The 19,517-nt window shown below is 42.0% G+C and overlaps 1 protein-coding gene across 29 annotated transcripts in view; it reads left to right on the top strand.

Moving 5' to 3' along the window:
* Cadps (calcium dependent secretion activator) overlaps positions 1-19,517 on the top strand; it is a 431,715-nt gene that overhangs the window by 346,599 nt on the left and 65,599 nt on the right. For 15 of the 29 annotated variants that reach the window (XM_076931554.1, XM_076931543.1, XM_076931544.1 and 12 more), the window contains 5 exons: positions 2,311-2,466; positions 6,544-6,691; positions 13,972-13,986; positions 14,939-15,013; positions 15,899-15,982. In XM_076931554.1, the coding sequence (XP_076787669.1) occupies positions 2,311-2,466; positions 6,544-6,691; positions 13,972-13,986; positions 14,939-15,013; positions 15,899-15,982 (478 nt within the window). The remainder of the gene's footprint in view (positions 1-2,310; positions 2,467-6,543; positions 6,692-13,971; positions 13,987-14,938; positions 15,014-15,898; positions 15,983-19,517) is intronic. The other 14 variants (XM_076931557.1, XM_076931556.1, XM_076931563.1 and 11 more) reach the window with 1 other exon arrangement.

The raw sequence follows: 19,517 nt of genomic DNA, 5'->3' as shown, positions 1-19,517 counted from the left end.
TTTTCAAAGGGAAGTGTTATTATCAAAGGAATAAAAAATGACCTGAAACTGGCAGGGATGTTTTGAAATCTCCAGCTCCCATTCATCAAGGTGTCCCTTGTCGATTTCAGATCCACAGTTAATCCAGAAGGAGAACGGGACAGTAAAATGACATCTCGACCTGGTGCCCCAAAAGCTACCCACTATTTTTTAAAACTACAGTCACACACAAGCCCACAGTGAAACTGTGAGGCTAACATGTCTGATTCTCTTCCAGAGACAAATTCAAACCTCCAAATTTTTATTTAAGGAAAATTTTTTCCTGAAAAATACATCATATTCATGCTAAGATGACAATATTACAAGTTCAATTAGTTAGTGTCTGTTTATTAGATTAGATAGTGTCTGTTTCAAACCAAAACCAAATAGATGAAAGCTCCTCTTAGCTCGTCCCGTGCATGTTCTGTGATACTGTTTTTGAAAAGATATGAATCAAGACATTGTGATAAAGCAGATAATAGCTTCCATTCAATTAATTAAGGCATGGGTGGGAACACATTTTGGTAACTGCTCAGCAATCAAAATAATCTTGGTGCTATTGCCTTAACATTAACAGTTTATCTTAAAAATAAAAAGAAAATATTCTTTTCCTCATGTCAAAACTTAATAATAAGCTCTTCAAAGAAAAAAATGCTACAAGAATTTTTTGAAACTCTGAAACCAGATGGGTGTCAAAATGTTGTTGTAATAAATACCAATTATTGCATTCATATGTACTTAATGATTTAAAACATAAACCATGCAGTTCCAAAACGGGGCTTAGACTAGACAAAGTTGGGGTTTCTTTTTTCCCAAGCATGGGGTGGGGTACGGGGAAGGCTAAACTTTCATGGAGAGAAGTGCATTCCCCCACTATTAAATGAAACTCACTGTAGTGTCTAAAAAAAAAAAAAAAGCATAGATCCTCAGTCGCCCACCAGGAAATGCCTGATTCGATATCTTTTCATGATCCCAGCTCTTTCCTCTGCCACCTTTCATTTTAAGGACGTGTTTCCATGTCACCTGCTCCTTCGTGTCAGATACATCTCCGTACTGACCTCGAACTGGTCTGTTCTGAAAGCATTGCCCTGTTGGTGCAGGCCGTAGGCTCTGGCTCTCTCGGCATGTTGGGAGTTTGCCCCCTCCCCACCCTGCAGTAGCTGTGGATGCATCTCTGCACTAGCTATATTTCTCTCTGAGGCATTAATTCAATGCAGCTGGCATCTGTCACAATAGAAACACCCACTCTCGTCTGTTTCTATAGACGATGTCAGAAGAAGTGGTAATGCATGGTGTGTTGGACATTTTATAAATTACTGTGTTAGCATTAGTGGTATGCGAGGAAGGGGGTAGGGAGTTGGCCACTCCTCAGAGTTCCAAATGGGGTGATTACAAAAGAGAAAGCCAGCCCAAGAAGGGCCAGAGGGGAAGAGGTGAAACGTTTCCTGTGCGCAGGCCTTCCATGGATGTCCCAGGTAAAAGTCTCTTGGATGTCATCGTACAAAAAGGAATCAAGTCCCATTTCCCAGGATCTATAAAGGACTGGGAACAATGGGGAGAGAGCTCAGGTTTGGAGACCTGAAGTATCACAGAGATCCTCTGTCTGCTCACTTTGTCTGCCCCAACTGCCCTCATCCTAGAGCTACCTATGTAACAGGCTGGTCTAAGAAAATTGGAAGGCTAGCCACTGGACAGGACTTTGGGATTCAAGGTACCCAAGTGTCCCTGTCTCTATCTGAGTCTCCTCATTTTTTTTCCAGCTCTGCAAGAGAGAAAGCAGGTCCTCGCTCACCACTTTGTTAGCACTGTCCTTTTGAAACCCAAGTCTTGTGCCATTTCCAAGAGGTCTCCACTCTGGAGGAGAACTGGGGAAATGCATGAAGCCCTGGATTCTAATAACTGCATGTTATCATGTAGTTCTTACCCATGGAGAATTACTTCTCCCCCTGGTTCATAGCCTTCGTCTGAATCATCACATATGCTAATGTGGTTATTAAAAGAAGGCTGATTTTTACCATACGCTATACTCCTACTTATAAGGAGACAACAACCTCTTCAGACATCTCGCTGGTCTGAAGCAATTGGCTGAGCAAAGTGAACTGGGTCCTGTATGGTAAAACTCAAGTTCTGCCAGTGGAGACTGCCCCCCTTCTGCCACCAACACACGTTGTTTCGTATGTGGAAGCCACTGTTTGCCTTAAGCCTTCCAGCCCCAAGTTGTCTCTATGTTAGTTTCTCTCAAGCCTAAGGCAACTGGGTGACTTTTGGTTTCTAATTTTTTTGTCCTACCAGTAATGGATCAGGTACATCAGAAGATTTGTTCTGGAAACTTGATGCCCTTCAAACTTTCATCCGTGACCTACACTGGCCTGAGGAAGAGTTTGGAAAACACTTAGAGCAGCGGCTGAAACTGATGGCAAGTGACATGATTGAGTCCTGCGTCAAAAGGTAGGAACCAGTGGCTGGAAAGACCCAGCCCTTCCTCCCCATTGTGCGGCTCTGGAAAGACCAGTGAGCCCATTGACATGGGCTGTGATTTGTACAGTTCTGGAGAAGGTAATCTCTAGTCCAAGTCAGCTCCAGTAAAGACAGGCATAGTGTAACCCCAGCACTAAAGAGGCAGAGGTTGTTGTAAATTCAAAGCCAGCCTGGGCTACATAACAAGACCCTGTCTTAAAATATCAACAACAATTTTTAAAAGTCAGCTAGAATGCTTAGCTGCCTACATTGAACATCTACTAACCTGCTCTGTATCCAGAAATAAAATTATCTGGCTGCCAATTTCTCTCATTGCTGGGCCTGTGAGGAAAGAAGACTCACATGTCCATCCTTGATCATCTCCAGAAACCTGACATCTAGCATGTCTGCCACAAAATAGCTACACAGTAAACGTTTATAAATAAATGGGCATGGAGAATGGACAGAGAAAAAAGAATATGGACAGGAGGAGAAAAAATGTACAATTCTAGAGCCAGTGTATATGGAATCTAGGTCACTGAATAGCCAACAAATACTAAGCCTTAGAGTCGTCATTCACTTTGCGCACGTGAGCGGAGTACCTGGGATGCGCACCAGGGGTTAATTATCCTGACCTCATTCTAACCAAGAATCAGCATGAAGGCATGAGACACTGCACATGTGCTTTAGTCCCCACAGATTTCCCCTTTTTGCCACTGGGGCTTAGGGTAGAAAGTGAATTCTTCTGCTTGCAGGCCTAAAGCTGATTGGTCTAAGATGGAGACAGGAAGAGAATAAGAGTAGTCTTCATCCATTCAGCAAAATCCCCTGCTCTGATACCATAGAGCAGGCCCAGTGCTGAGTCCTTGACATACAATGGAGACACTTGTCAAAAAAGACACTTGACATACAAAAGACACTTGTCAAACCAGTAGAATTCACATCTGCATTTGATGTCATCACCACCCTGCCTATCCCTAAACACACAGCCAAGTTGGTTTTTTTTTTTTTTTTTTTTTTTTGTGGTTTAAAAGTATCCCATTCGTTTTCCTCTTTCTAAAAAGAAAACAAGGAGAAAGAAAAATGTGAGGAAGAAAAGGGAGGGAGGGAGGGAGGGAGGGAGGGAGGGAGGGAGGGAAAAACTAACCCATAAGCAATCTTGGCTTCTCTGGGTCTCCAGATGTTATGTACTTTAGTTGATGAATAAGTTGTGAGTGGTGGGGGCTGGGCTTGCCTAAGAGTGGTCAGAATCCAGCCTTTGATACCCTGGAAGAAGAAAAGAGAAATAATGCATCAAACCCGAGATCTCTCAAGGCAAGAGACAGGTAGGTAATGAGCAACTCGGTGAACCCAGGAAAGAGCCCTGAACTTGGGAGACCCTGAGCAGGTGCTTGACCTTCTGCAAATCTAGTCTGAGCAATCCAGACAGCGGATTTTGTTCTTTTCTGCCCAGCTGTAGAACCAAAGACAGGTTTGATTTTCAACTGTATAGTCAAAAAGTTTTCAGTTTTTCATTCTATAATCTCTAATAGTCTGTATTAATTTTAGGCAAAGCAATGGTTGTCCAACAACTCAGCCATTTGACCAAAATATCTTCGCAGGGCAACTCTTTGAGGCCATCTATCCTTTTCTTCTATTTCATACAGAGGCCAAAGCGAGTTAGTTTAAGACCTGCCCTCTCTTGATCTGCCCCCCCACCTTTCCAGAAAGGTATTTAAGTTCTTCAGTCTGAAGACAATCTGCTGAGTAGGACATTAAATGAGACATGCTTAGGATACATAGAGAGAATAGTTGAGGATGAGAAGTGAGTTCATTCCTGCCACACTACATCATTGTTATGTTCAGGCATAGAGAGAAGGTAAGTGACTAAGAGGCAGGGGATGGACCTGAGTCCCTAGACATTCCTCACCCCCAAGCCACAGAAGTCTACCAGAACACAGTAGCTAAGTCACCTTTCAATGTCAAGACTCCCATCACTGCATGTATATGGGCAGCTCTAACATCCAGAATTTCCTGATGTTACTTTCTGTCGAGGCTCCAAACAAATGTCGAGGCAGCACAAATGCTGCTGGAAATTTTCCGACTCCAGCTTTTAAGGCATAGAATGTATGTTGGACAAGGCCCTGTGATTATTTTTATTGATTATTTCTTTGGGGCAGAATAAATAACCTTTGCTTGAGAGCCACATGGTAAAAACAGTGGGCCGTGGCTTTAGGCATACAGCACTTACAGGCAGTACTCCTCAGGATTAAGCTTGCAAGACATTTCATATGCTCACCTGCACACACTCACCCAACAGTGGCAGTGCCTCTGGTCTCTATCAGGTCTAGGTGCAAAGCATAGGTGCTCTACCCTCAAGGAGTCAGTTGGGTTAAGTGATGTCTCTATTCCTGGCTTTGTGGACCCCTAGAGCTCTCTCAGTCGTATTCATTTTCCACATCTGCCTTCCTCTTTTCACAGCCCTGCACTCCACAGGCTAGGAACAGTTCTCCTGTGAAGAGAAATGTGAAAAGGGAAGACGCTTGCTTCATTGGAAAGGAGCGATTTAGCATTTCCATTTCTCAGATTGGGCCGGAACTGGCACATAAGCCTCGGAAGATCAGCACAGGGCCTTGTCCAACTCAGTACCCATCAGGCCTCCTTTTCACGGAGCTAGAAAATGATGTATTTTCAGCAGAGCTTAAAATGATCATCATGATTAGAAAGCTACTTCAGTGCACTGAGTCTTTGGAAGCCAAGATACATTTATCTTTAACATGATCATATAATCTATAGGGGTGTTTTGAGGGTGTTTTTTCCCCTTAGGAACTGGGCTTCCAACCTTAAAAATTATACTTGGCTTCCCTACATGCACCCAGGGTGTGCTAGCGAGCTGGCATGCTCTCCGGAGCTAACTAGCTGTGTGGTCCTCCTATGCACCAATAGAAAAATAGCTCCTCTTAAAGCCATGGCATCCTGGTGGCTGCATGAACTCTGGAAGGTGGCAGTGGGCGATGCAGAGAAGCAATAGATGTGTCTGATGGAAGGGCAGACTTTAGGAAGCCCCTTACTGACCGTGTGCTTTCACAAAGGATACGTGAGGATGTGACCCACTTCTCTGAAACCTTTAAAAACATCTTTTAAAACCTTCTTTCAAAAGAGCAATGCCAAAGACTGGATCTTACACCTGTACTGTAAACTGCCTACATTGAGCTAGCTTCTCCTGGGAGAGCCTAACAGGTTTCTGGTATCATAATTTGACCTATGTCAACATCATGTTACCAAAAAGGAAAAAAAAAATGGTAGCATGGAGTTTTTGTATTGTAGTTGTATGCCAAGGAAATTACTATTTAATTATATTTAAAAAAGAATATTGACTTACTAAAAAATAGTAGAAATGGGAATGAAAACAAAACAAAGCCTAAAGCTACCATGCGAGTGCCCCAAGGACATGACTTCTCATCCCCTTCCCAAAGGCAGCCATTTTCAGGGATTGATACATTTTCTTCTAAATGATTCTTAGCAAGCATAATCTATTTTTCTAGTTTTTCAACCAATATAATAAGATTGTTGGACTTCAAGAGGGGATTTGTCTTTTCAGTCTCTTTTCAAAACCAAAAGAAAAAAGAAACTACAATAAGGGTCATTTAAGCTTTTTCTCCACACTGAGGCTTTGAAGATGAGAAACTGCCTGCTTGTGTTTTGTTTTTAAGTGAAGTGCTTCGAGGTAGGCACTTGCCAACGTGAGAGAAGCTGCATATGTTGTAATGCTATAATCAGTGTATTTTTTTAATTCATTTATTCTTCTACAATTAGGACTCTCCATACCATGTAATCTATAGATAGCACGCAGAGCTACAGGTGTTCTGTGAACTGCTGAGGAAGAATGGGTATACTCGGAGGGCTGTCCACATGCAGGAGCCCTCCTTAGATAGAGAAGTCACTTGAAAAAGAACACATGTGGAGTCCCTGTGGTTTGAAACTGACCACAGCCTTCAACTTTCTTTTTCACCACCCTCTCAGGAAGTACCTCCTCTACCTCCTGCCATCTGAATGCTGAATTGGTCTTTCCCTACTTTGTTTTAATAGAACCAGGATTGCATTTGAAGTTAAACTGCAAAAAACCAGTCGATCAACAGATTTTCGAGTCCCACAGTCAATATGCACCATGTTTAATGTTATGGTTGATGCCAAAGCTCAATCAACAAAACTTTGCAGCATGGAAATGGGCCAAGAGGTAAAAAAAAAAAAAAAAAAAAAAAAAAAAGAAAAGAAACCCTTCCCTTTTTCCCTTCCCCCCTCCCCCCTTCTCTCTCCATTGATCATATAGAAGAAAACCTCACAAATTCCTTCCTCCTACCCAAGTCTGCTAGTTTAAGAAATACACTCTTAACATTTGCAGATTAAGCCATGGATACGTAAGTGTTCAGTATCTGTCAAGTCAATGTCTGAGGCATGTGCTGATGAGCGTGCCAGTCACTTGGAAGTGGTTCTTGGCTGGAGTTCAAGTGGTCCTTAGGTTTCTTTAAGCTAAAGGATGTTTGGTGACCTTGTTTATTAGGCCATTCTCTGTACCAGATATGGGAGTGTTGTCCAAATGTTAGTCTCTTCCTATGAGTAGTCTATCTTAGCCTTGAACATCTGGGTGGCAGGGGAGATCCAACTAACTTCAAGCCACTCCCAAGCCATGCCAGCAGGTTCTGCAGGTCAGAAGCAATTTTCAGGCTTTCAGTTTCCCCTAGAATGAATTGATTGTGAGTCTTCCCTGACCAGAAGTTTATTCCTTTGCAGAGTTTCTGATTCTAAAGTCAGATTTAAAATGTGAAGGAGAAGGAAGCGGCAACTTGGACCTGATTAAAGACGATCATGATCATTTTTCTCCGATGGCCTTAAGCCAGCTAGATATTCATATACCAATTTAGAATTAATTCAGTAACATTTCTGGCAACTCTATACTGTTGCCAATTGGCATAAATTGCTCCTAAATCAGATCTTTCGATACCAGCCTTACATGCTCAGAATTTTTACTAAATTATATTTGCTCCTTGTTCGTTATTTGTTTTCTCCTTCGGCACCTTCCATTTTCTATGTGGGTTGGTAGAGTTCTCTTCTGGCAAGATCTCCTCCAACCTTGTTTCCTCCACAAGTGAGCTTCCTCAGCCACCCCTGCTAGCTTCTGCTCTGGCTGATTTCCTTTGAGCCTCCCCCACGGAGTTAAAGTTCTAGACACTGGAGTCAATTCAGAGCCCTGGGTTCGCATGCCCTTGTGCATCAATCTTCCAGAGATCTCTGGAGATTCATCTCACAGTATTTTAGCTTGTCTAGGCTGTGTTAAAAGAATTTGAACTTCTGGAGGACAATTCTTGAGGAGTGACATCCACGATGTCCTCTGACATCCCCCACACATGCATGCACTAACACATAGATACAAATCTGAGTACATATGGACCACACACATACACACATGCACCTGCATAGACATCTAAATGCACATGTACACCAAAAAAGCTACCCCACTTAAACACAGGAATTTAGGCTTCTCTGGCCATCTCTGATGAAGATAGCCACACGAGTGGCTATCCTAGAAGACTCATTTGGGAAGCAGTGATTTGAGGCTCCTGGTTGTCTGAAAATGAGCCACAGAGAGAAAGGTTGGAACAATGGGAAGGGAGAACTGGGTTGCCAGTCACCTGGATAAGTGTCTTGAGCCATGCTGCAAACTGGACTTGGATGATCATGGCAGCCTCTTTGAGCCTCAGTTTCCCTATCTGTAAAATGATATCACTGATATACTTTTATCTGGACTATTTTAGCCGCAGAATCAGTTTTTCATACTTTATCCAGAAGCCTAGCACATAAAAATGTAAAAATAGAGTTGATCTGGATGGGGGGGGCACCATTCCTCTCTACCCTAGAGCCTCTGCACAACACCACTTGCCCACGCATTCCTGGAGGATTCTGAAATCCATGGTTTTCACAGAGCCCACTTTGCAAATCTTACTGTGAGATCTCTAAATCATCAAATCTCTCTAAGTCATTAAAAATCCCTTTTGAGTTTATGCCTTCTGAAATGGTATCACTCTGGAATCTCTCTCCCCTTAAAGTCTCCACTGTTTGTGTTGTTATTGTTGCTACTGCTGCTGCTGCTTCTTAAATCACGGAGGTGCAAATTACATTCATATACAATTTACCCGTCAAAAGTATACATTCCCACAGCTGTATTTCCATAGCAGCCATCACAGTCAATTTTATGCCATGTTTGTTGTCTTAAAAAGAAACCAATCATACATCAATAGCCAGTGGTGTTCTACCTGTATTGTCAGTTCTAGGTTATCTTCAACCTATAATTTGTAGATGTGCCTGTTTCTATTTTTGGCTTTTTATATAAATAAAATCAAGCAGTAGGTGGGCTGTAGGTGTCTGGCTTCTTTTACTTAGCATAATGTTTTCAAGATCAATGCATGTTGTAGCATGTACTGTTCTTTCTATTTGTGGCTAAATAATATTCTAGGATATACACCTTTGCCCAATTTTTAGCTGGTTATTTGGAATATATATATATATATATATATATATATATATATATACATATATATACATATATATGTATATATATATGAAATGATGTAGAATATATATATTCTAGACATATATGTACATGATTTGCCTCTCTTCCAGTCTGTTTCAGTTTCTTAAATATATGCATCTTCTGTGTGATATCATAGTATCCTTCAGAGCAAGAACAAAAAAAAAAAGTAAAGGGTTTTTTTCTTTTAAGGTTGGGCCCAATTTGTGAATATACTCTCAGAGCTTTTGAGTATATATCATGTCTGAGATTCACAAGAATGATCCTCTTCCTCAGTAGAAGAGAGTGGCTATCTGACCGGCAGAGAGGACTGACTTCTCTGCCATCATAGGAGGTCCTAGATCACCTCTCCAGGTTGCATTCTACTGCCTGGTTACAGTACACACTCCTTAAACAGGTAGCTAAACAAGCCATGTCAGTCTGAGCTCAGTGATGGAGTTCTGAGGATAATTGTGAAAATGGGGAGAGGATGGGGTTGTTTAAACTCTGTTAAGAATTTCATCAAAGCTATGAATCCATTTCCCAGGAAATACTTATAAATAGTATTTCCATGCAATTTCAGGGGACCTATAGAGTTTCTTAGTCCAAACCATAAATCCTTGTTAAAGACAAGTGATGCAATATAATAAGCTCATCCTTGTCACAACAACTCTGACTCTCACAGTCACCATGAATTATTGGCTAAACTAAAATGATCTTGGCTTAACTTTGGAGTCAGGGATTAGCTCACTAGATCCTATGACCCTTCATCTTATCTCTCAAACTGTGTGCTCTTGAACAAGCTAGTTACAAACAACGGTTTGTTGAATAACACATAAGATCCAGCATGCAATACATAGCCATTTAAAGCTATTCAGGCTTTGGATAGTGGAGATCATCTAGTGCCCTAACTTCTATGTGTAAGATTAAAGAGTTGTAACACTTTGTGGCTAAACACTGGAATGTATTTGTTCTGGGCATAGAGTTTAAAAGTAGAAAAGACTGTATATTTTTCTAACTCAGCACTTGTTGAATGAAATTAATAACTGAAGTTTGTGTGTATTTTCCCCAGAAATAATACACATATATCCAAAACTAAAGACCCATCTAACACTGTATTCTAATCTTTTGTTCTTCCTCTAAGAATATTTGTGCCCATACAATAAGGTCTATCAGGATTGTCTTCTAAATATAATGAGCCAGTAGCATCAAAGTAACCAGCATATGGGAAGTGAAGCCTCCTAGTGTAGCCAAAAATGCTCAGGATGAAACCAGCTGTCAATGTACTGTATCTCCATGGCCTGGCATGTCAGCTGTGGCCTGAAATGGTCCATATTATACAAAATGATAAGACTTATCTTTAAAGTAAAATGGACTTGTTAAAGGTGACTTGAGTAAAGATGACTGGAAACATTCTAGAACTGAGATAAGAATACTTGGAAACCATTCGACTTCCATTCTCATGTGCTGTATGCTTTGGAATACCAACCATTAAGCCTGTATTACAGATCTAGTTTCTAATTCTGGCTACCACCTGGATTCCATCTCCCTCAACCTGTTTTGGACTAAGCACTAGTGAGCAGATACAATCTCCAGTTTTACAATCACTTCCTGAGTTTCATCACTGGGATAAAGTCTCATCTAAAGGCAGCTGTTGAGACATTTGTTCACCATACTTTTCCATCTTAAATATTTATTTTTTCATTAAAATTTGTGAAGTACCAATAGAGAGGAAATTGTGTATTAAATAGTTTCTCACTTGGCCTAGTGTGTTTTCATCTCGTTTCCAAGGTCAGATGGTCTTAACAGAAAGATAACGTACACACAATCTGTTCCATGACAAGGCAAAATGTGCAGCGCAGGAAGTCAAGTGGGATGCTTTTCCCATAGCAGTCCTGGATTCACAGTCACTTAGCCCATCAGATGCAAGAGCCAACTCCCCACTCTTCTCCTGCCACTGAAAACCTGTGCTTCTCTACTGCCGTGACTTCAGGATATGTGTCAAGTGAACCGAAGGGGGCCACAGGGAGAATTGGAAGATGCCAAATCTGCTAGGTAGCAAATAGAATGAGATGAAGAGGCAATTTACAAAGGGCTTCATGAAACAGCTAACAGGGAAGATGGAAACTAGAAAGTCCCTATGCACATGCACCCATACTTCCTGAGGCTTCCAGTTTACCCAAAACAATGTAACAGAGTGATGGAGGAGGCTCTCAATGGCTCCAGAAAAGCAAGTTAGTCAAATAAATCACCCATGACAGGAAAATCTGGCAAAAGGAGTATGGATTTTGTCATTACCTAAATAGCAATGGGGAATTCTTTGATATCTAGCACTTAGCAACATGACTCACAAAGTTGGTATCAAGGCATAATTGCCATGCAGTGTATAGAGCTGAGATGTGTTTAGAGAAATGTGTACAGCCATGTAGCCACACGCTAATGGATTTTAATGTGAGTCCTGAGAGAAATAGTAATATGCCGGTGTAATTCCCGCTTCTTTTTTTTTTTTTTCTCAAAGTCTTACTCTATAGCCCAGGCTCCCTCAAACTCATAACAATTCTATTACCTTAACCTTCTCCCACCAAATGTTAGGATTATAGGTGTGAGCCAGTTCTACATAGTTTCTACACTGTGTATTCATGTATATCTCTGTATTATATCAGTACTTGGGTGGGTTTATGTTAATCTTATATCCAGAATATAATTTTAGTTCCACTGCAATGGTGGCAAAGCAAAGTGGCAGAGATACATGCTCAAGTTAACCCTGAAAAAGAGAGGCAGAATAACTATATCAAGACACTCATTTTAGGACTGAGGTTAGCTCAGTCCATAGAGTGGGTGCTGTGCAAGCCTAAGGACCTAAATTCAACCCCCATTACCCACAAAGAAAGCTGGATGTGTGTGTGTGTGTGTGTGTGTGTGTGTGTGTGTGTGTGTGTGTGTGTGTATGTGAGTGTGTGTGAGTGTGTGTGTGTATGTGAGTGTATGTGAGTGTGTGTATATGTGTGTATGTGTGTGTGAGTGTGTGAATGTCTGTATGTGTGTATATGTGTGTGTATGTGTGAGTGTGTGAATGTCTGTATATGTGTATATATGTGTGTGAGTGTCTGTATGTGTGTGTATGTGAGTGTGTGTGTGAATGTGTGTATGTGTGTGAGTATGTGTGTGTGTGTAATCTCAGCACTAGGGAAGCAATGATAGGAGGCTAGCCTCACCTACTTAGCAAATCAAGACCAATAACAAACCTTGTGGACAGCTCCTGAGAAATGACACCCAGGTATTCCTCTGGCCTCCGCAAACAAATATGTGTGAGTATACACACACACACACACACACACACACACACCATGCTTTATTTTATAAGCAGGTGAAGATATTTATTATACCAGGGAGGTCATATTTATACACAGCAAAAGGGACTACATAGTAATCAACACATGAAGGCATATTATGCTTCAACAAGCCATAGGGTTTCCACCTTATGTCCAAATGGAAGGACGTGTTCCTCTTAAGAGAAAGATTATCCCCCATTGACCCATTAGACACCAGACACAGGCCTGACCCTATCTTTGTATACAGAGAATAATCCAAGTCTGTTTTTACCATCTCCACCAAGGTTTTTAGGAGAACATGTCTGTGCTCGTTGGTTTCTTTGCGTGGTTAGAAGCCCCTCATGCTGTATTTCATCTTGTGCTAACTTTCATACATAGCAGCTCTTCTGGATAAGCATAATATCCTAGTTATTTTAATAAATGTGACTCAATTACAGCAATCCAAAGAAAGTCTAGAGAAACAAGTCAGTCACATGACAACAGAAAGTAGGAATATGATTCTGGGTCCTATTTCAATAGCTAAAAATGAATTTGGAACCCTGTCAATATTCCCATATTCTTTTGATTTAACATTCTTCTTTGTGACTCTAGTACAGAATTCTGTGAATTTTTTAAACTAAGCTTTAGTTTATGCTATTTACAAGTAAACCTTCTTGAATCTAGCATTGAGGCCAACAAGGGTTCTGATTCATCAGGACAAAACACCATGGGCCATTTGCTTTGTGTTTTCTCCAATCAATTGGAAGGAGGGAGACAGTGGCTCGGTGATGGTGTCCTCTCCTTCTCTCCCCTTTGCAGCTTCTTGAGGCACTTGAACACATGATAATATTTCAATTGCAATTACAGTTGGCAAAACTGTTTTCATGTATAGATCCCCACTGGCTCTTCAAAGTAGATCTACGAATCCTATGTGCTCAGGGCCATAAAGGGGCTTGAGCCCTTGGTTCTTAAGGATTAGAAGTAAAACAACAGGCCAGGAAACAGCTTGTCATTAAGTTTCCTTCCTTCTTCATTGTCATATTCTTATGACCCATTATGGATGCATTGGGTGTCTTTATATGTGAAGATATAGAGAAATACATAGAATAGTCAAGTTAAGGTACTCAATATGTACACTGCTTTAAAGAGAGAGAGAGAGAGAGAGAGAGAGAGAGAGAGAGAGAGAGAGAGAGAGATTCAAATATGTCTCTCCTGGTTATTTTGAGACACAGAGCTAAAGACATATTCACACCAAGGCTTGCCTAGCCCCTTCTAGAGATCAGCAGTCTGTATCAGTCCCCCCCTCCCCCAGGTCCAGGTCATACTGCTATTACCTGTAGTGGGTTTACAGATAAGGAAACTGAGCTCAATATGTAGGCAGTATGGCCTCTGGTCCTCACACTGGGACATTCTCCAGGTCTTCCAAGTCCAAAGCAATGTCTCATCTGCTTGCTCCTGCCCAGCCACCCTGCTTGCTAGCAACCAGTTTTGCAGCACATTCCTCCTGTCTCATTTCTGTATGTCTTCACAGCCTTGTGATGCTTTATTTAATTTTCATCTTTCTGTGTGTCCTTTTGTCCTGATTTTTATTTGCACTGTTCCTTTTTCTTTTTTGTTCCTAATTAATCCTCCTCCTGAAAGTTTGCTAAAGAGTGGGTAAGTGCATTTTTCTTTCCAAATAACAATGTTTTTGTATTGTTGTTTTTGTGTTACGGAAATACAAAATAATTCAAATGGATACTAAAATGTTCTAATAAATGTCAAGGAGCTGGCATATAATAACTTGTGTTGAAATTGCTTTCCTTCTCCCCTGGCATCTACAGCAGATTTTTGTTTGTGTGGGGGTGTGTTTTTACATTACTATTTAAATTTAATCGACAGCACCAGTTTGAAAAAATTGAGAAAACTTAGCTTCAGTCTCAGCAGAAGGTTGAACCTGGGTCTGCTTATTGGTGAACAGAATAAAAGGGGAGGGGGGGAGTGTGGCTTTTCACGATGGTTCAGAAAAAGACACTTTACCTGGCCTCTGAGTCAAGACTGTAGCTAAAACTGGGGGGGGGGGGGGGGATTCTGAGGCATACACAATAAAATAAAATAAAATAAAATAAAATACCTAGCAGGTATTTATGAAACCGGTGTCCTAATCAAATTTCCTTTGGAGGAATCCAGTCATTTAGATTGCATCCCCCAGCAGTTCCCTAGAAATACTCTTCCCTTCCCAGCACACTAGATTATTATTATTGAATCAAGCTTTGTAAAACCCAGTTCAACACACTGCTAGGCCATTAAGCCAGCCATGTGTGCTGGTGCTTGTGTGTGTGTGTGTGTGTGTGTGTGTGTGTGTGTGTGTGTGTGTGTGTGTGTGTCCATACACATCAAAGGCTATCTGAAGCCTTAGATGAGAAACAATGAGCCTGCTGATTTTTTAAGTGCTTCAAGTCTCTCTATCAGAGAGAAGTCAGAATCTTACAGCTGCTTCTAGGACTATGGAAACAAACTGGGTCTGCAGGCCAGGCTATATTTACAGATTCTGACCTAAAAACCAGGAACACAATGCTGTACTGTCAACTCCCTGACATGCTAATATGTGTCTTTCTGTCTTCTTTAGCATCAATACCATTCAAAAATAGATGAACTAATTGAAGAAACCGTTAAAGAAATGATCACACTCTTGGTGGCAAAGGTAACCTTCAGCTTCAGGTGAAATGGGGCATTGTCAATGTTGCTTTCTTGTGTCTGCATTTCCATTAAAATGTAACACGTTAAAAAGTTGAGCTGGATACTCGCATCTCCCAAGAAACGAGATTGTACATCACCCAGCCCCAGCTTGCGAGGATTTTCCGATGTTCGTGAGCCGTGTGAAGATCAATTGATGAAGCGGCATATGTTAACTTAATAAGAATGTGTCCCCAAACTCCACGCTAGGTTATGCGGGAAATGTTTGTTTTGTTTCTCAGCACTGACAAAGTTAGATTTTAAAATACATAAAGTGAAGCGGTAATAAGGAATTCTGCCATCCCGAAAACCCCTTTCCCTCTAGTTTCACATGCAGTGAGAGTCATAATAACACAGAAAAGTCAGATAAAGCTATTTCAGTCACCCTCATGAATTATAGAATTTTAACTAAGTAATGCTGAATGGGAAGACATTTATATTTGCCAGTGCTAAACTTCTGTTTCCCCCAAATTACTGATAAAATACAAATAAAAATAGACTGGATTAAATGTAGTGCTAATATGTAATGTAAAGACTGCTTTGCGCAGTTTGGGATTTCAAAAAGTGCATTTAATATTATCGCATGCTATATGCAACTCAATAATATTTTGTCACTTTGCACTTCTGTAACACTCCGTATTTGCAATCACATAATAATGAAGAGAAAGCCGGATAAGTCAAATATTGCCGTACAACGGCAGTCTTTTCCTTCCTCCAAGTGAGAGTTAAAAGATGGAATGCAGAAGCGAACAGGGGGCTGAGTCCTAGCCTCTAGATGACTGGGGTATGCTGTTCTTTCTTGTAAACAATTACAATTTGAAGTAATACTTTTTCTTTTTTGCTGTTTTGCTAGTTTGTAACTATATTGGAAGGCGTACTGGCAAAGTTATCCAGATATGACGAGGGGACTTTGTTTTCTTCTTTTCTGTCATTTACGGTGAGTGAAGAGCAACCTGCTCTCCTGGTTGTTGTTCTGGTTCCGTTGTGGTTCTGCCTGGGTGAGAAGTAACATGTGGTTTTGCTTGGTGGTGGCAGAGTGTGTTTATTACATTCAAGCATCAATGTAAAATGTTAACATTGGAGAAGAGGCAGGGCATTGCCTAATGGCCGGTAAGCTGTCCAGTTTCACGGCATTTGTGAATAGCCTACCTTCAACTGCCTTGGCTATGATAGAAAATGCAGTGTGGGCCACTCTTTTTACCAATAAATACTTTTAGGGATTGTATTTGGTGACCTTCAGGTCAGCTGTCATTGCAAATACCTTTTTTTGGCCCTTACTCTACTAGTTAATGTTTTCTTAAGTGAGTTAGCTGTATACAGTTCAAGTTCAGGAAACCTGGTAGAGAAAGGAGTCTCCATCTCCAAGTGAGTCTGCTTGGTACACAGCCTCAGTCTATGAGAGTTGAAGTATGTGGTCTCTATAGTCTGGCGGTGCTTGCAGCCGCTGAGCCTACTTAGGAAAAGGAGTTCTCTCATTCTGCCTGCCTGAGCTCGGGAGCTGGTTGAGTTTATGTCCTTGCTCAATTCTTTGACACTTTAGCCAGTTCAATGTTAAAATTGTGTAAGGCCAAGGCCAAAGGCTAGGGAAAAGGGCGAGCAGGAGGCAGCAGATTTCTGTGGCTAGGTGATCAGAGGAGAGAGCCATTCGACCGACTTCTCTCCCAGTTTCTGCCAAGCAGGTAGAGGAAAGGTGTTATGGGTTCTAAGCTGTTTTAACAACAATACAAGAACAGTAGTCAGCTTAGAAGCCTTTGTCTGTAATAATCTCCCAAGTGAGCATCAAATGCCAGATAAGGCCCAGAACATCATCCGTGGGAACAAATCTTATCTTTGGAATCCCTACAGAACTGAGTTCAAATCCTGCCATGATACTGGCCAGCTGTGTTTGCCTGAGTAGGTCTCTGAGCCTGAGTTTTCTCATCTGTAAGGGTACGAGAGACGGACAATATCTCGTATAATGCCATAGTATGAAAGGAAAGCTTCTTGATCTAAGCTTACAATCGGACTCAATTAAATAGCATCTTTTACAGGTAATCAATATGATTATGATAAGATACAATCATACATGCACACAACTTCTTTCCAGACATGTCCTAAAAAGGAGTAAATTTATGAACAAATATACCCTATTTTGGCTTTTTCTTGGACCATAGTTTCCTCTTCCTAGGAATTAAAGCAGATGTTAACTGGTAACATTTCAAGCCATTGCTAAATAGCATTCATTTTCAACACACCCAGATTGTTTTGATGTGTAACTCTAACCTTCCCAAATATAGAGATAAATTTAATCCAGAAGTATGATGGCCTTCACACCTAGTGTTTATTGTCAAAGGTGGACTGATTGAGAAGGAAACAATGCAAAGGAACATTGCATCTGATTTCACTCTGTGAAACTATCTGTAATGTGTCATTTCTGCAAAGAAACCTACCTAGTCCACTTCTTTGACAAAGAAAGAATCCAAGATCCAGAGAAGGGGAATCATTTGTCTGAGGTGACAAAGCAATATGTAGACAATATGTGACAGAGCAATATGTGGGGACAAGAAGCCAAGTCACCTGCCAGTTTCCCACCACTGAGTGGCCTCTGGAGAGTGGGATTTTGCTGCCCATTGCCTGATGCTGGAAGTCAGATGGGCTCATGGGTGGGCAAGATTCACAGAGGATCCAGAACACATGAGTTGGAGACAGACAAGGGCTCACTCCTCGTTGAAACAGTGGAGATGAAAAGGAAGAGGGTGGGATGAAGTGCAATATCTCTGCAAACTTCTCCTAGTGCCCAGAGACTCTTGCTTTGGGACTTCATTTTGAGCCAGTGTTTGCAGAGGTGTACTCGAACCCATGACCCAAGAAGCCCCCTTTGCCGTTTTTGAATTCCACTTTTGTTCCTGCCAAGACCCTCCTGGATGAACTCTCCAAAAGATTTTTTAGCAACTGGCCCAGTGGCAGTTGAAGAATTCCGGATCCCAGGAATTCCCTGGGAGAGTGAGAAACCCAGACCAAAGTGTCCCATGATGACTTCCCATCTTTCTCATCAACACTTTACAGCCTAGAGGCATGCCCAGCAATGACACTGCCATACCAAGCATTCCAACTCTGTTGCTGGCCCTGGAACTTCCCTCCTTATGATATCCCTCCCACACACTTGGCCACCTCAAGGCCACAAGCACCCACTTCTCATTTGCAGCCTACGATCTCATTGCCTGCCAGGATTTCAGTATTAGAGATGGGAACTGAGCTTAGAGGTGGCGAGAATCTCTCTACACATGGATTCTGAGTTCCTGCCCAAATAGCAGAGGGCCTCTGAAGGATGCTGGCAACCCAGTGGTGTTAACTTCCCAGGAATGGAATAGAGGTGAAAGGGTGGGGGCAGTGGTAAGGGGTGAGGTAAACAAGAGAGGTGAGAAGGAATGCAGGAAGCAGCTGAGTGTGTTCCAGGACCGGGACAGAGGTGTGCAGCCTGTGCAGAGTCTGGCATGCTTGCCTTTAACTCTTCTCCTATTTTCTGATTCCATTCTTTGAGCATTACTGTGCACTTACCACATCCCCACCTCAGCAGGGCTGCCAAAGATGAGCCATGTGCTCGGCCCCCCAGAAAGCTGACGTGTATCGACAAATATGCCACCCTGTCCCCCCTCTTTCTCCTGCTGAGCGCCTCCTTTGCTGGGTGGGCTTGATTTTGTGGTCCAAGCCAGACATTTTGGAAAACGTCTGCAGTGGCGCGGAGCAGGCAGGAATATTTATTTCTCATCTCCATCTGCATTGCTTCCTCTCTTGGAGAGGAGCTGGGGGAGGAGGGCGGATGAGATGTGGCTTCCTCGTGCCAGCCCAAGAGGCGCCCAAGCACACCCTCCTCGCCTCCCTCGGGGGCCTCAGCAGCAGTCGCAGCCTGGGACTGAGGGAGGCAGGCGCCTCTCGAACTTTTCAAAGATCAGCCCAGTTGGAAGATATAGTTAGCAACCATCCACCCATTTCCCTTCCCTGCAAGATGTGCTTTTATGGCGGATGACTATTTGGAAAGGACTCTGCCTTGTGAGTAGCCTCGTGCTGTTCTTTTAGGAGGCCAAAAAGCAGGGCAAGCAGGTGCCCAGGTCCCTCCTCTCCCATAGCATTCAAATACATTACTCACCCTTGTCCAGGGTTTGACAAGAGTGCTGCTCATGAAATTAATTCAGTTACCTGTCAGTCACCCCACATCCCTTACAAAGCACTTGCATGCCAGGTGTTGTGCCAGGGGTCAGGGTCACACTAGTGCGCTAAAAGATGCTCTCTGCCCATTTATCTAAGGAGCTAGACAATCAGAAAGGAAGAGAAGGGATGGTCAAATGGAAGGAACATTGCCTGGGACACAAGCTGGAGAAAAAGGCAAACTTGGGGAGATGTTATTTAAACCAGGACAATCCCTCAAGATCCTTCTAAGAACCATAAACAGAGATTTCAAAAGCCAGCTGTGAACAAAGAGGAAAGGAAGGGAA

Source organism: Arvicanthis niloticus, chromosome 3 (genome assembly GCF_011762505.2).
Source record: "Arvicanthis niloticus isolate mArvNil1 chromosome 3, mArvNil1.pat.X, whole genome shotgun sequence".
In the NCBI taxonomy this organism is placed as follows: Eukaryota; Metazoa; Chordata; class Mammalia; order Rodentia; family Muridae; genus Arvicanthis; species Arvicanthis niloticus.
Note: the sequence above shows the minus strand (reverse complement) of the source record. Positions and strands in the feature narration are given on the sequence as shown.